The sequence below is a fragment of the Labeo rohita genome, chromosome 8 (genome assembly GCF_022985175.1).
Source record: "Labeo rohita strain BAU-BD-2019 chromosome 8, IGBB_LRoh.1.0, whole genome shotgun sequence".
NCBI classification, from domain to species: domain Eukaryota; kingdom Metazoa; phylum Chordata; class Actinopteri; order Cypriniformes; family Cyprinidae; genus Labeo; species Labeo rohita.
This window is the reverse complement of record NC_066876.1, coordinates 6,374,646-6,390,924: the sequence shown is the minus strand read 5'-3', so window position 1 is coordinate 6,390,924 and position 16,279 is coordinate 6,374,646. Positions and strand designations below refer to the sequence as shown.

The 16,279-nt window shown below is 33.8% G+C and overlaps 1 protein-coding gene across 1 annotated transcript in view; it reads left to right on the top strand.

Annotated features, from left to right (window-relative positions):
• Positions 1-16,279, top strand: part of cabin1 (calcineurin binding protein 1) — a 124,554-nt gene that overhangs the window by 100,187 nt on the left and 8,088 nt on the right. Inside the window, exon 35 of the mRNA XM_051117010.1 lies at positions 1,350-1,424. Within this exon, the coding sequence (XP_050972967.1) occupies positions 1,350-1,424 (75 nt within the window). The remainder of the gene's footprint in view (positions 1-1,349; positions 1,425-16,279) is intronic.

The window sequence follows — 16,279 nt, the reverse complement described above, 5'->3', positions numbered from 1 at the left end:
ATTTAGTTTTCACAAGTGACAACGGCTGAACCAATTCTAACGGCATGTCGAAAGTTTGAGCAAAGCGTGCTAACTGTTCTGTCGTTGGCTGCACAGACAAGCACACAACATTATTTAGAGTTCCAGCCTCAGAGAAAACAAGTGAGCAGTGGATTTATTGTTTTATTTACTGAATATTATGCTGTTGCCACACAGATCTAATATAAACATGTGATTTCTTTCCCAGCTGTTTACCTTCACAGACATAACCGACTGTTTTTGTAGCTCCTGTGTGTTTTTAACATAAACTTGTGTGTGTTTGACAGTTTAAGCGCGATAAGATGTGAAAGAGAACTTAGTTTAGTACTCACATGCTGTGTGACAGCCACTTTATGTGCATGTGCTTTGAATGTGTGCGCTCGGAAAACCCTATATCAGAAGTTTAAACTAATATGGCTTTAAAATGTATGATTTCAGCACGATGCACATGATAATCAAAACTCCCAGAATCCTAAAAACAGAGATAGCTGAATGAGAGTCTTAAGGGTTTGGAACAAAGGAACGGTAAATCTTGACAGTTTTACTTCATAAATGCTGTTCTTCTGAACTTTCTATTCATCAAAGAATCCTGAAAAACTCTTTTTGATGTCTTATAATTGAATGTTGCTTGCACTAAAATGGTAATTTAGTTGTACATGAACTTTACCTTTTATATGTCAGTGACCTCGCTGAATGATTCACTGACCTCTTAGCGCATGAAATGACTAACAAAGTCTCTGTCGCGTTACTAAATGGACGTTTATATGTAAACATGAGCAGTCACGTGTTAAAGCGCTCATGTTTCGGCGTAAACTGGAGTGGGAGATTTGTGTTGTGAACGAGTATGTCTGCATCAAGCTCTTTTATATTCTATTCAGTTTTTTCTTATCTTATTCAAATTATGTTTGAATTACCATAATTACAAGATGACAAGATGATTCTGCTCCGAACTACATCATCAGACTCAGAAATGATTTATTTCTACGCCAAAAAATGATCCATGTGTGCCTTTCGCGTTTATATGACAGCAGAGTACTTAATCAGTACATTAATTCACTAATTTATTCTTTTGCAAAGTCATGAAGAACAAAGAAAGTGAAAGTTAACACAAATTGACTGCTTTTAGATGACATAACAACAGTCAAGAAAGAGACATCAGGCCTTTTGTATGTGATTCAGAGTGTCTGAATTATAGTGTGAGCGGTTTTTATGGTTGTAAACTCTAAATTTGTGAAAAAACCTGTCAGCTCTAGAGGCTGCTCTGTTTTTGTACTGTTGTGTCTGATTATGATAAATAACTGTTATTTCTCATACGTTCTGTCTCTCTGTAGGTGGATGAGGATGTAGCATTGGATCAAGCTGTTAAGTTCTGCCAGATTCAAATGGCAACGTCGGCACAAAGACAGGTAGGAAACACAGACTCTCTCTGTCTCACACCAGGAAATAACAGAGGCTGCTTTTCCCTCTGGAATGCAAATTCAATATTCTCTCTTCTGCTCACTCCATTGGAAACACAGCCGACTCACTGGATGTTTTCACATTTGGCTGTGGTGCTACCCCCTCTGCTACCCCTTTCTTTCTCTCTCTTTTTATCTTTCTCTCTCTCCTCCCACACACACACCCCTCTGTCTTTTCGGAGCCATTTATGAGATGCATTAATTATGCACCTTTTGCTAGTATCCCTCCATCCCTCTCAATGTTCACATAATGAAAACTTCTGTTGAGCAGCACAAATAGAGACAGCGGCTGTGTTTGGTTAGCAATAGTAATAGAAATAATACTGCTTACTGCATACACACTACCTACCAAATACCGTCTACTATTTGAAAAAAAAATGGCTTGCACAGCTGTACGCAGTATTCAAATTAAACATTCAGATATTAAAGTGTGTATGGTTTGTGATGAATAGAAATGGAAATTCTTGAAACAAAACTGTTAATTATGGACACGAGACAGTAAATATATATTAGCTTTTGTTTGTATTTATATAATACTAATATGTTAATATTATATTATTGTCTTAAAGGGGTCATCGGATGCAAAGTTCACTTTTACATGTTGTTTGAACATTAATGTGTGTTGGCAGTATATGTACACATCCACCCTATAATGATAAAAGTCCATGCGATGGTTTTAAATTAATCTGTAAAAATAATATCCTCTTTTCAAATCGAGCCATTTTCAGATGCCTGTCGGTGTGGCGTCATATTAGAATGTTATTCCATGAATATATCGTTTTTGGTTGTATTTAGTGTTATTCTTTTAATATATTAGTCTATTACTAATATAGATAATAGATACATTTATAAAAATAAATATTAATAAAAAATAAAAAAACTATTAAAAAATTAAATAAATAGATAATTTAAAAATGTTTTACAGTTGGATATAAATACCATATAATACCATACCATATAAATGATTTCTGTTGGTTGCTTATTTTTTTTTACATTAATTTTCTAATTAGCCATGAAAAGATGCTTCCAGTTCATTCGTCACATTGTAGATCATGTGAAGTGTTTACAAAATTTCATTTTTGGTCATTGCACTGCAGTGTATGAAAATAACAGTAAACCTGAATTTGTATTGTTGAATAATATTTCAAGTTTAGGGTCAGTAAAATTTCTTTAAAGAAATTTATACTGTTACAGATGTCCTATTAGGTGCATTAAAATGATCAAAAGTCACAGTTACGTATAATGTATGTGCAAAAAATGTATAATGTTACGAAAGATTTCTTTTTAAAATAAATTAAATTCTTTTGTACTTTCTATTCATCAAAGAATCCTAAAAATGTAACTGTTGTAACTGACATGTTTAATAATAATAATCAGAAATATTTCTTGATTATCAAATCAGAATATTAGAATGATTTCTGAAGGATCATGTGACACCAGAGACTGGAGTAATGATGCTGAAAATGTAGCTTTGATCACAGAAATAAATAGCATGTTTAAATATATTCAAACATAAAACATTTATTTTAAATTGAAATTGTTTCACAATATTTCTTGTATTGTTCTGTATTTTTTTTTATCAAATTAATGCAGACTTGGAGGCTTAAGAGACTTTCAAAATCATTTGAAAATCTTACCAACCCCAACTTTTGAATGGAAGTTAATAGCAATATTTTCATCAAATTTCAGCAAATTTTATTTTTGCACAATTTTAGAACACTTGAAATATTTTGTTTATTAAAAAAAACATTTGTAAATAAAATGTTTTTATTACATTTTTGATAGATACATCCATGGTGAGCATAAAAAAACTTTAGTATGTCAAATAAGCAATAGTTGTATTGTAACTGTAGTATTTCAGTGAAAACTGAGGTTACAAGGATACATTATCATAAATGTATTGCGTTCCAAACATCCCCCGAGCGTCACCGATGACTGGGTTTTCTTCAGAGAGACGCGCGTACGGATCTGCCTGATGTTCAGCTCTCATTCGCTCCTGTATGAGAGCGTTCGCTCTTTTCATTAGCCATTCATTAGTGTGCTGAAACTAGTCTGGGCAAAACATATAAGAGCTCCTGCTGTGTGTCTCATCTCTCTTTCTTTTCCTCTCTCCATCTCTCACCCACTCAAGCAGCCCCCCACCTCTTCCCCCGATTCAATCGCTTTCATTTCACATCACTGTCACTCATGCTATCTGTTCATCTCCTCTGCTGCTTACTTTGCTCTAATGCGCCATTACTACAGTGTTTTCTGTCTGATAACCGACAGGTCGACCATGTTGGTCCACCATTAGCGTGTAAAACACCACCGCAGATAGGGACGCGCAGTGTAGCGCTGCTGTTTTTCATCTGCATCAATTTGATTAGGCCGGTGTTGTAAGATAATATCAGAGCGATTTATTCCAATTTGAATGCCAGGTACAAAACAATTATCTGTCTTCCCTGCAGTGCATGTATACTGTGTAATTTGCTGTGTTTTGAGATTAGGAATTGTATGTGATGAAACACAACAACAAAAAAAGCTTACCCTCATTAAATGTATTACTTTTTTTTAAGTTGGCATATTACAGAATCACTTGCAAAATGGTGTTCAAAAGTGTTTATTTAGTTATTTAATTTCTAAGTGTTTAAAGATGGTTCACATATTTCACAAAAAGTAATACTTTTTTAAATATAATAGTAGTAGAACATACAATAAATAAATAAATAACCATACCATAATCAGTTACTCACCCCTTTTTTGCAAATGTTAAGAAAAAAAGCCTATTTGATACCTGATAAAATTTTAAAGTTTTCTATTTAATTAAAAAAATTCAAATGTAATTTATTTCTGTTAAAAGCTGAATTTTCAATATCATTACCCCAGTCTTCAGTGTCACATGATCCTTCAGAATCCTTCATTCTAAAATGTTGATTTGATGCTCAAGAAACATTTATTATTATTATCAATGTTGAAAACAGTTGCTTAATATTTATGTGAAAATTATGATGCATTTTTTTCAGGGTTCTTTGAACAGCTTTCCTTTAAAATATGTGTTTTACTTAATATAATATAATATAATATAATATAATATAATATAATATAATATAATATAATATAAAAGTAATATACTGTATAATAGGACACCCACTGTAGTTTTATTCCAAAAACAAACATCCAAATATTTGGTTTATATTAGATAAATTTTAGATATATTGTCTAATATTTATAAAATATCTAAATTTTTTATTTAAATTAAATGTTTAGATTTTTATATATATATGCTGTTGCCATTCAAAACTTAAAGATTAGTAAGTCTTTTCTGCTCATCCAGGCTGCGTTTATTTGTTTAAAAATACAGAAAATATCTGTAATATTGTGAAATATTATTGCAATTTAAAATAGTGGTTTTCTATTTTAATATACTTTAAAATGTAATTTATTCCTAAGGTGCAAAGCTGAATTTTCAGCATCATTATCCAGCCTTCAGTGTCACATGATGCTTCAGAAATCATTCTAATATGCTGATTTATTATCAGTGTTGGGAACAGTTACACTGCTTATTTATTTATTGTTTTTTTGAAACTGTTATAGTTTTTTCAGGATTATTTGATGACTAAAACATTAAAAAGGACAGAATTTACAAATAGAAATCTTTTGTAACAATATACACTGTCGTTCAAAGTTTAGGGTCAGTAACTTTTTCTTTCTTTCTTTCTTTGAAAGAAATTAGTGCTTGTATTCAGCAAGGATGTGTTCAGTTGATAGAAAGTGATAGTAAAGACATATTGTTAGAAACTGTGTTGACTATGTGTCCTAATTACACCATTGTTATATGCCAGTCAGCAGATCAGTTACAGTCTCTCAAACCTGAGTGTCACTTTGGCAAATTAGACTGAATTAGACACTGGAATCATCAGTCTGAACAGAATCAGTCTAACAACTCTGTCTTTCACTGAATCGCTTTGATTTCTCAGTCACTCACTGCAGCACTGACTCAAAATAAGATGAGGACGGTTACTCTCTGCTCCTCTTTCCATTGTGACCTGCTCACAGCATTAGTAAAGAATCACTAAAATTAAACTCATCCTCTTTCCTCAGACTGTTTGAGGCGGTTTGTTTATTCAACACGTCTCCCGTCTTTGTTGTTTACCTCAGAAGTCGTCTTGCTCTGAAGCAAGCAGTCAAACAGGAAATGCGCCTGTCGGTGGGAATCGTGGGCTTATGCATTGGTTTGAGAGAGAGTGAGTGGGTGGGGGGTGCTCATCACAAATGCTTCAATCTATGTGATATACTGCAGAGCACTAACAAACCTGCTCAAATCAAACATGACAGAATTCAGTCACACTCGTACAATCAGTCATTGCACAATCATAACATACTCATGTCATTGGAGAGGTTTTCCCTTTACGATTTGAGGCTGTTTAAGCTCTTTTTCTTTTTTCTTTACTGATTACTCATTAGTCATCTGACTGGCAATTTTATCCTAAGTGACTTGGGGTACATTTATTATAGGCATATTATATCCCCTGCAGCGCCAGATTCTATCATCATTTACTCACTCTTGTGTCATTTTAAACCCATGTATCTTTTTTCGAGAAAACAAAATGAGATTTTAGGCACAGTGATCTATACAATGAAAGCAAATCGAGCTCCAAAAATGACAAAAAATTTGGAGAAGAAAAATGTCAGAATTGCGAGTTTGTGTCATGGAATTCTGAGGAAAAAAGTCAAGCCTCATTCACACTGTCAGCCCAAATCCGATTTTGTGCATATCTGGATGGAATCTGACTGTCCACACAGTGTATCACAACTGCTCATACCCGATTTGTGTGTCCATAAGTGCTCTTTATTTTAGGGGTGTGCGTTGGTTTCTGTGGCAGTGCCTTTGCGTTGTTATGCCTATGCTAAAAACAACAGTATCTGCAATACAGATGTCTTACGACATGACAACGATATTCCGTTCTGACCTGTAAGACTGAAACGGATTTCCAGTAATGCGATTTGAATAGGATTCCAAACCACATCGAAGCGGATTTGCACAAATCGGATTTCGTGTAGTTCTTTATCATTCAGGCTATCAGATGGATTTGGGCTTACAGTCTGAACGAGGTTGATATTACGGAATTTTGAGAAAAAAGTCAGAATTTGTGAGACTATATCACGGAATTCTAAGAAAAAAGTGAGTATTGTTAGTTTATAGCATGGGATTCGGAGGGAAAAAAGTCAGAATTGCGAGTTTATATCTCGGAATTTTGAAACATTAGAATTGTGAGTTTTTATCATTCTGAGAAAAGTCAGAATTGTGAGTTTATCTCACGAAAGTTTGAAAAATAAGTTAGAATTGCACATTTTTATCACAGAATTCTGAGGGAAAAGTCAGAATTGCATGTTTTTTTCACTCAATTCTGAGAAAAAAGTCAGAATTGCAAGTTTTTACCACGGAATTCTGAGAAAAAAGTTCAAATTGCAAATTTATATCATGGAATTCTGAGGAAAAAAGTCAGAATTGTGAGTTTTTATCAGGGAATTCTGAAAAAAGTCAGAATTGCACGTTTATATTACTGAATTCTGAGACAATCAGTTGCAAGTTTTATCACGGAATTCTGAGGAAGAAAGTGAGAATTGTGAGTTTTTATCACGGAATTCTGAGAAAAGTCAGAATTGCAATATTTTATCACGGAATTCTGAGAAATAAAGTCAATTGCAAGTTCATATAATAGAATTGATAGAACTGATAAAAAAAAATTATAATTGTTTGTATCATGGAATTCTGAGAAAAAAATTCAGACTTGCATGTTTTTATCACGGATTACTGGAAAAAAAGTTAGAATTGCGAGTTTATATCAGAATTCTGAGAAAACAAGTCAGAATTGCATGTTTTTATCACGGAAGTCTGAGAAAAAGTGAGAATTGTGAGTTTATATCATGGATTTCTGATTAAAAAAAAGTTAGAATTCCAAGTTCATATTGTGGAATTTTGAGAAAAAAGTCAGAATTGCAAGTTTATATCATGGAATTCTGAGAAAAAAAGTGAGAATTGCGAGTTAGGTGTATCATGTTATGTGTATTTTTTTTTTATTTTTTTATTTTTTTTTATCAGCAGTTTAGAATTGGAAATGCAGACACCATTTTCGCAGACAGATCTCACTTTAGATTCTGAATTTGTTTACAATTCAATTTGATTCATTTGAATATTTCACTCACCATCTGAATTGTACAGTGTTTTCTCACCAAATAATGGGATACTTTGTAAGTCAGAGAACAAAAATGGATAAGGTTGGAAATTGTGTCTAAATTGTTTGTCTATATCTAACCATAACCCTATTAAAATAAGGAGACACTTTTTGATGGGGAGTCTCATACAGGTTTCAAATGACATGGGAGTCAGTAAAAGTCAGCGTTTTAACCTGTGGTTAGTTGCCACAGTGTTAACCGCTAGGCTCTGCCACCCCCTTGTCATAAAGCCCACCGCTCCTGAAGTTCATGTGTAGCATGCAGTCGCTTTTAAACCTCCGTAATTTCTCAATTGCTGTAATTGCTGAAGGTCCATTAACGTGTTTGGAGTTCATTAACTTGCTGTCAGTGGGTTGCTGTCTCTTTGTGCTGTCTGCTGCTCACTGACTATAAAGAGTCGCTCACTCACTCTCTGCATCTGTAGGTGCTGTGAAATTAGAGTTGTCATTTAAGGCTACAGGAAGAACTGCTGTTGTTTTGCGAGGTTATGAATGGTTTTGTTTGCTGTTTGTTGTCATTTGAGTCATCATGTGGCTTTTAGAGTGCAGGAAAAAGCATGAATAGAGAGCAAATATATTCCACTGGTGCAAACTCCCATGTGTGGACCGTGTATACAGCTTTTTCATAAAAAAAATTCCGCATTTTCAAATGTGTTTAAAATGGATGTATTTTATACATAAATACCACAGCTTTCAGCCACACAACATGAACAACGCCATCTAGTGACTGTGTCCTCGGGACACCTTTACAATCTCAGCCAGGGTCTAAAATTAACAATCGCAAAGCATCAAATATAAGTAAAAATTGGTGTTGGCTAGTATATGAAACTTGATAACTGACCGCTGCACATGTCAGAGTGAACAGTTTCCCCAGTTTTGTAACTAGAGTTGCTTTAAAATGTGTCAACAAATGAGAAGCTTTAGGGTTTCACAGCAGTTTTCCAACAAAATTAAAGCTGTATAGTGATAGGACCATTTAAAAAAGCTTTACTGTTGTTTATATATAAATATAAATAGTTATATATATATATATCTATCTATCTATATCTATATATCTATATATATATATATATATATATATATATATATATATATATATATATATATATATAGTTTTAATAATAATGATTTGTATTACATTAATAAATATTTTATTTTAAAATGTAAAATATTTATTTAAAAATATTGTTTTATAAAAATAATAATAATTATTATTAATAAATATTTTATTTAAATTATGTAATATTTGTATATGAAATATTATTTAAATGAATTTAAATATAAAAATATTGTTTTAATATATTTTATATTTTATTTTCAAATTGAAAATATTTATTTAAAAAAATATTGTTTTAATAATAATTATTATTTTTAATATTATTATTATTGTATTGTCATTGCTGTTAAATATTGTATTCAAATTATAAAATATTTGTTTTATATAAAGTATTATTATTATTATTATTATTATTATTTATAAAATGTTTTATGTAAATTCTTCTTCTTCTTCTTCTTCTTCTTCTTCTTCTTCTTCTTATTATTATTATTATTATTATTATTATTATTATTATTATTATTATTATTATTATTATTATTATTATTATTATTATTTAAATTGTAATATAATGTATACATAAATTATTGTTGTTATTACTACCAAATACTTTATTTTACAGTAACAGTATTACTGCAATAGTGATATATTTATATATTTAAATAATATAAAAATATTGGTAATATTTTACTTAAGTTATAACAAATATTGTTTTTATAATAATAATAATAATAATAATAATAGTTGTTATTATAAAATATAGTTTTTTTTACTATATTTTATATATATATAGTGGAATATCAACCACATAGAAATGTTCTAAATAACATTGAGAATATCTTAGCAATGAAATAGCAGTGCTCTGGCAACCAACCTCAACACCCTAGCATTGTGAAGGTGAACAAACACCACTAAAAATCTAGCCTCTGCACTTATTATTACAACTGTGAACGTTACTACTGTGAATAGTGTAGGATCATACATTTCTTTCTGAATCATAAGTTGTTAAAGTGGTTAGGGGGAAATGTTGGATACCATTGTAAATAAATATTTTAAGGGCAATTTACTTAATGTTTGGCTATGTATTTCTAAGATTACATAATTGCTGTATCAGATGATCAGCCATTTGCTAACTGTCTGTTTACATGCAATTACAAAAATCAGCCTCTCATGCAAATTGCAGGTCACAGTCACATTTCTGTTTGCTAAAATCAAAACTGACACCAATCCTCATTGGCATATCGTTTTGCTGTCCAACAGGCTTTTGTGTACAGTATGTTAATCCATATTTAAGCACACATGTACATATGCGCACACGGCAGAACACGTGGATTTGTGCTGCTTGTATGTTAAAGCACGCCGTACCTAGCAGGAGTGTTTCCATAGTAACAGGATTGTGCCAACGCACCTCCTGCGCTCCATGCAGCACAACTCTACACATGTGTAACCGAAGCCTAGCATTACATGAAAATGAATTCCTTCATATCTACACCTTTCTCCATTAGCACTGTTTCAACACTAGCCTCTGCTTTAGTGTGACCATTTGGCCCCCTTGTGGTCAAAAGGTGCAGGTTGAGATTGGATGCTTGTTGCTGTGTTGACGGAGGGTCGGATATTGTGTCTGAAAGATGAGTTTTTGTTTTTCTACTAAATTATGTCAGAATTGTGGGCTAGACCAGATGCCTCATGTGGGAAACATTGTACCAATTATTTTCCCTTGTACAATCTCAGTCAAGCATCAAAAATAAAGGCAGCTTGGGGGGGAAAGGCTGTAAATAAGTTCTTTTTGGCATATTATTATGCATTTAGTTAACTAATGATGGAATTGCTGTTAAGGCTCATTCACTTCAAGGACGATAACTATAACTATAAAGTTTAAATTATCATTCTGATTCGTTAAAAGTCCGGATCATGGCTATAACAATAATGACTCGGAGGAACAAAATCATTGGAAACACTTTTAGAAGTTTTTTCCAGCTGATGAACAATGAAAACACTGACAGCCAATCAGAATCCAGCTGGCTTTAAAGAGCTTGAGCATTTAAGGCTTAAATAGAAGATGTAATTACAGCTTAGGTGTATAATAAACTAAACATTACTGTGCATTAGAATGATTCCAATATAGGTATTGTTAAAGTTATTGTTCTTGGTGTGTGCAGGCCTTTTTGTTAATTGAACTTCAGTATGTAACTTTCACTGTTTGTATTGAAAACAAATGATGTGACTTGTTCAGGAGAGATGCTTTTTGTAAAGCAATAAGTCATTTTCCCCATTGCAGAAGATAAAACAACAAAAAGCATGTACACATTGAGTTTATAGTAATAAGAGTGCACCATCTTGGCATAAAAAAAATGTTATGGCTATATTATGAATCATGAATTGACCTGTCGCTTGATAAAATGTGCAAAACAAATCTCTAGGGCTGCCATCGACCAAAGATTTTTCTGGTTGACTAGTAGTCGTTCATTTATTAATAAACAATTATAAGCGCTAATAAGCGGTGAAGTGCATGCATGAAGCTGCCACAGCACAGTGGCAGTAATGATCGGTGTTGGCGAAAGTTACTTTTAAAAAGTAATGCATTACAATATTGCGTTACTCCCTGAAAAAGTAACTACTTATGTTACTTAGTTACTTTTTATGGAAAGTAATGCGTTACGTTACTTTAGCGTTACTTTTTAAATCTGGGCGGGGCTTGCTTCTTTGTTTTTAATATAAAACAATTCTAATGTTAAAGCCGTTTTACACCAAAAGTGAAATGAATTCACCCCAGGCTGAAAGAAAAGTACGTTTATGCAGGAGATCACTCTTCAGCTATAAATAAATGAAGCACAAATGTTAGTTTAACAGCAAAGACACTGGTTTAATAAATGGGATTAAATACACAGAGGATATTTTTTTTTATTTAACATATTTAATTATTGCAGGGTTGCGTCATATTCTGAGTTTGCATTTCACTGTTTTTATTCATTTTGAGGAATACTGAATCTGTTTTTTTGTGAGTGAGATGAATTAATGCATGTTCACATTCAGTCTAGAACACAGTAACATCGTGTTTACTCCCAATTTCCCAACAGGAGACTTGTCAATCAATAAATGGGGAAAAAAGTAACTGGTGTTAATTGAAAAAAGTAATATTATTACATAACTCGCGTTACTTGTAATATGTTACCCCCAAAACTGGTAATGATTATGAATGTGTCAGGGGAAAAACAATAAGGAGGCTGCATTAACTTAATAATTTATTGATAAACTAGTTCTTTATTTGTTACGGCCTTGTAATCTCCACAGTAGTGGATGTGCCTCTATGCATGTTTCATGCGGATTACATGATCTGAGAATATGTTTTCCATTTGAATTGGTTTTGAAAGTAGACATTTAACACTCTAGAGAAGTATTTTGATAAGGCAGGTATACACAGAGTTTTGGTTAATTTGTTTTTGACGCACTCAAGTTCAGAGACCAAGATGGCAAAAAGCGCATCCTGTTTGCTTTCATTATTTTACAAAAGCGCAATGTTTTGTTGTTGTTTTTTGAGTGCACAAAAATAAACGCAGTCTTTACAGATTCGAAAGATGTGTTACTTTTATTTGTATGACAAAAAATTGAGTATTTTAAGAGCAAGTGAACACGCCTATCTGTCATGCAGGGATCACGCTACTGTTCAGCTTCCGCCCTTTGCACAGACACTTCAATCGCACATGTTTTTCTAGGTTAACATTAGATTGAGCGGCCATGTAAAGTTGCTGCTACTACATCTTTCAGATGAAAAGCCGTATTTGAGGTTAATGAATGATAGGTGAGCGATTGGATGTCCTGCCCAATGTCTTACCACGTAGACCAGTGGTTAACGATCTGTCCGTCACAGAATGCATGACTTCATCCTTCCTTTGTTTTTTTTTTGTGACTAAGCGACAGAGATGGGAAGTAACTAAGTACAAATACTTCGTTACTGTGCTTAAGTAGATTTTTCTGGTATCAGTACTTTACTTCACTATTTATTTTTCTGTCTACTTTTTGCTTTTACTTCTTACATTTTTACACAAATATCTGCACTTTCTACTACTTACATTTTCAAACCAGGCTTGTTTAGTTTCAATCTGCATTTTGTGGATCACCATTCAATAACAAATCTCTAAATCATGAATCGGTTAGTCTGTACTGGCAGCATGATTCGGCTCACGTGAATTGTATCTATCAGAGCATTCAGTGAGAGTGACTCGAGAATGGAGTGGATCAGAGAGGCAAAACTACTGTCCTGTTCAGGACTTAAAGTGCAAGTTAGTTTTATCTGTAAATAGGCTACTGTAGTTTTGTCTTTGTTTACTTAAAGTGCTAGCAACTCTTAGCAGTAGCCAGAGGATTAATAACAGCTACTGTAAACTAAACAAAATTAATTTCTATCATCACTCAAAATACTGTATGCTAAAGAGCATCATTATTATCTACTGTAACATTACATTAGTAATTTAGCAAACAGATTTTATAGGACAGCTTTATAATAGAGGTAGCTAGGGCAGATAACAACACAACCAAAAACCATGGTTACTATAGTTAAACCATGGTAACCACAAATTAACCATGGTTTTGAACCATGAAATTTGTTGCTCATGGTTAATTTAGTTAAGAGAAAAATGACTTGTGATAATGCAATAACAGTATTAGAATTTTTCTGAAAAGATATTGTCATGATGTCATCATTATTGTACTTATTTTGAAATTTAGGCAATTTAGAAAATATAGTTTTATTAAATCTATAGTATTTAAGTAATTTTAAGATAAAACGACACATGGTCATAATGTGATCCTTTAAATTGACCTAAAATAAACATATGTTATTGCAAACCGAATACTATGAGGTGGTTGTTTTGCAATGGGATGGCCATACAAAAAATAGGGTTTTCTGTGGTTTCAGAATTTGTTGTGGGTGTATAGGATGGCCTGGATGAGTGTGATATTTCCCAGCCTGAAATTTTGTCCCAGTCCTGCCCTGTTCTACATGGTGCTTGTTCAGCCTTGATACATTCATTAGCTAACGAAATCGGTCTACTAAACCTCATCTCGCCAACTAACAGTTATTTGACTATTGGTGGCCAGCCATGCAAATCTCAGATATCTCAGAAATTTGATCAGAAATCAAATGGTTGGTCCTCTCTGACCCGCCTTTCTGAAACGCGTACATTTTTACAAAGCTTATCGGTCTGAAAAGCGTGGTGTACTCTGAATGGCCAGCTATCCAGTGCATTGTGATTGGCCGAATACCTCAAGTGTGTGATGGAAACGTCACGCTGCTTACCATGTTGTGATGCCGTGTCCCGGTGTGACAAGACAAAAACAATAAAACCCATTATAACTGAGGCATTTGTTCCATCCAGTGAGGACATTATTACTGATTATAATGACTTACACTGTCCTTTTATGCGTTGCGTCGCGTAAACATAACACCATGTCTGCATTTGTGATCGTAGAAACAACAAGCACTACACTACACTGCTCAAGACTCACGTTTGAATGGTCAGTAGCAAATTCTTTAAATATGAAAACGTACTTATAGACTGTGAGTCAGACGTGCCAGACTGTCCTTTCAACATTGGAATTGCCCCACTTTATAGTGTGCACAGCCAGCATTGTAGGATACTCTCCCAGGTTCAGGAAACAATCCTCCATAAAATGCTCTGCACACACTTGAATATTTGAATTTTATTGTTCAGGAACAGTGTAAATATAACTTAACCACTGATTTCTGGTTGTGTACTTATTTGGAAGGCCAAACAAAGTAGTTTCACTTTCGCAACGAAACACAAAGCATTTCCACAAAATGGTAGCTGTTGCAACAATAGTACAGCGAGAATTAAAGCTATGCCGCCTTTGTTTGTGTATACATTTGGGCGGTGTTATGCAAATCTACCCACACCGTGACCTAGACATGTGGTGGCGTGTTTGAGTGAGTCATTTTAAGAAGGTGTGGCTGAGTCTTAACTTTTATAAAGAACATCTCTTTGGGTTTGAGACTTTAATCTTTGCAACAGTACAGATCTTATATATGCACAAACAGCTTATGAAATCGCATCATATGGCCACTTTAAAAAAAAAAAGTTATAGCTCTTCCAAGCTTTGTAATAGCAGTGGCTGTTGAGATTTTAAAGCTCAATGAAGTGCATCCATCCAACATAAAAAGTGCTCCACACGGCTCCGAGATAATAAAAGACATCTAACGTAAATCAATGCTTTTGTGGAATAAAAATTATCCATATTTAAAACTTTATAAACTGTAATCTCTAGCTTCCGCTAACTGATGTACTGTTGTTTCTCGTGAGACTAGCATCTTCTCATTAGAGCTTATGCTACGCCTATGTCCTCCATCATCCGCTGGAACGCCACTCTCCCGTCAACACATGAACGACAGTTAGCAGAAGTTAGAGATTGTGGTTTATAAAGTTTTAAATATGGATGTTTTTCTTACACAAACGCATCGATTCACCTAAGAAGGCCTTTATTAACCCCTAGCCGTGTGGAGTACTTTTTATGATGGATGGATGCACTTTATCGGACTTCAAAATCTCAACACCCATTCACTCCCATTATGAAGTGAAAGAGCCAGGTTTCAATATAACTCCAACTGTATTTGTCTGAAAGAAAAAAAATCATAACCACCTAGGATGGCTTGAGGATGACTAAATCATAGTGTAGTTTTCGAGGTAATATTTCGACCTGTTTTTGTTCTAGTTTCACACATACAAGCACCACTCATATTTTCTTCTGAAGAAAAGTTTAGTTCTGTCTTTTATCATATGCTGCAGCGTAATTAAACTTTCCATCCTTCCTACTGGAAGCTTTTAGCGAACATTAGCGCACCAAAAAGATATGATCCGCACCGGGTCCGACACTTCTGAGAGAGAGACAGAGCGAAGCTCTCCAAAAAGAGAGAGTGCGTGGTCGTTTGATCAGCTATTGGCTGCGGTTTGGCTGTGTTGCTATGGCAACAGCTGGTTCTGTTGTGGTATAGTTTGTTTGTGGAGCTGTGAGCGTGTCCCTGAGTGCTTCTCTCAAGACACGCGCGCACACAGGACCCAGAGCTGTTTAGTTTGTTTGTCTGTTCACTTGCTTTTTTTCTGCTGAGCGTCTACTGAAGCGTCCATCTTGATAGACGGATCTTGGCAGGGCAAAACGAAACACTAGTTCACAGGTAGGCCTCACGGATGCATCTGATTGGATGTTCGAGTTTGTAGCGCAAGCTTTTGATTGGATATTTGCTCAACAAGTGCATTTCCTGCTCATTGATTGGTTGTTTCAGTGGCTACATTGCTGTTATGCTTATTCTGAGAGATAAATGCTGTTGTTGAATAAAATTTGGTTTATAGTAGTTTATTTTAAAACCATATTAGAATGATTTTTTGAAGGATCATGTGACTCTGAAGGCTGGTGTAATGATGCTGAAAATGTAGCTTTGAGCACAGGAATAAATTAAATTGTATTAAAACAGAAAGAGTTATTTTGATGACGTCAACTCATGGCACTGTTTTTCTGTCCCATCT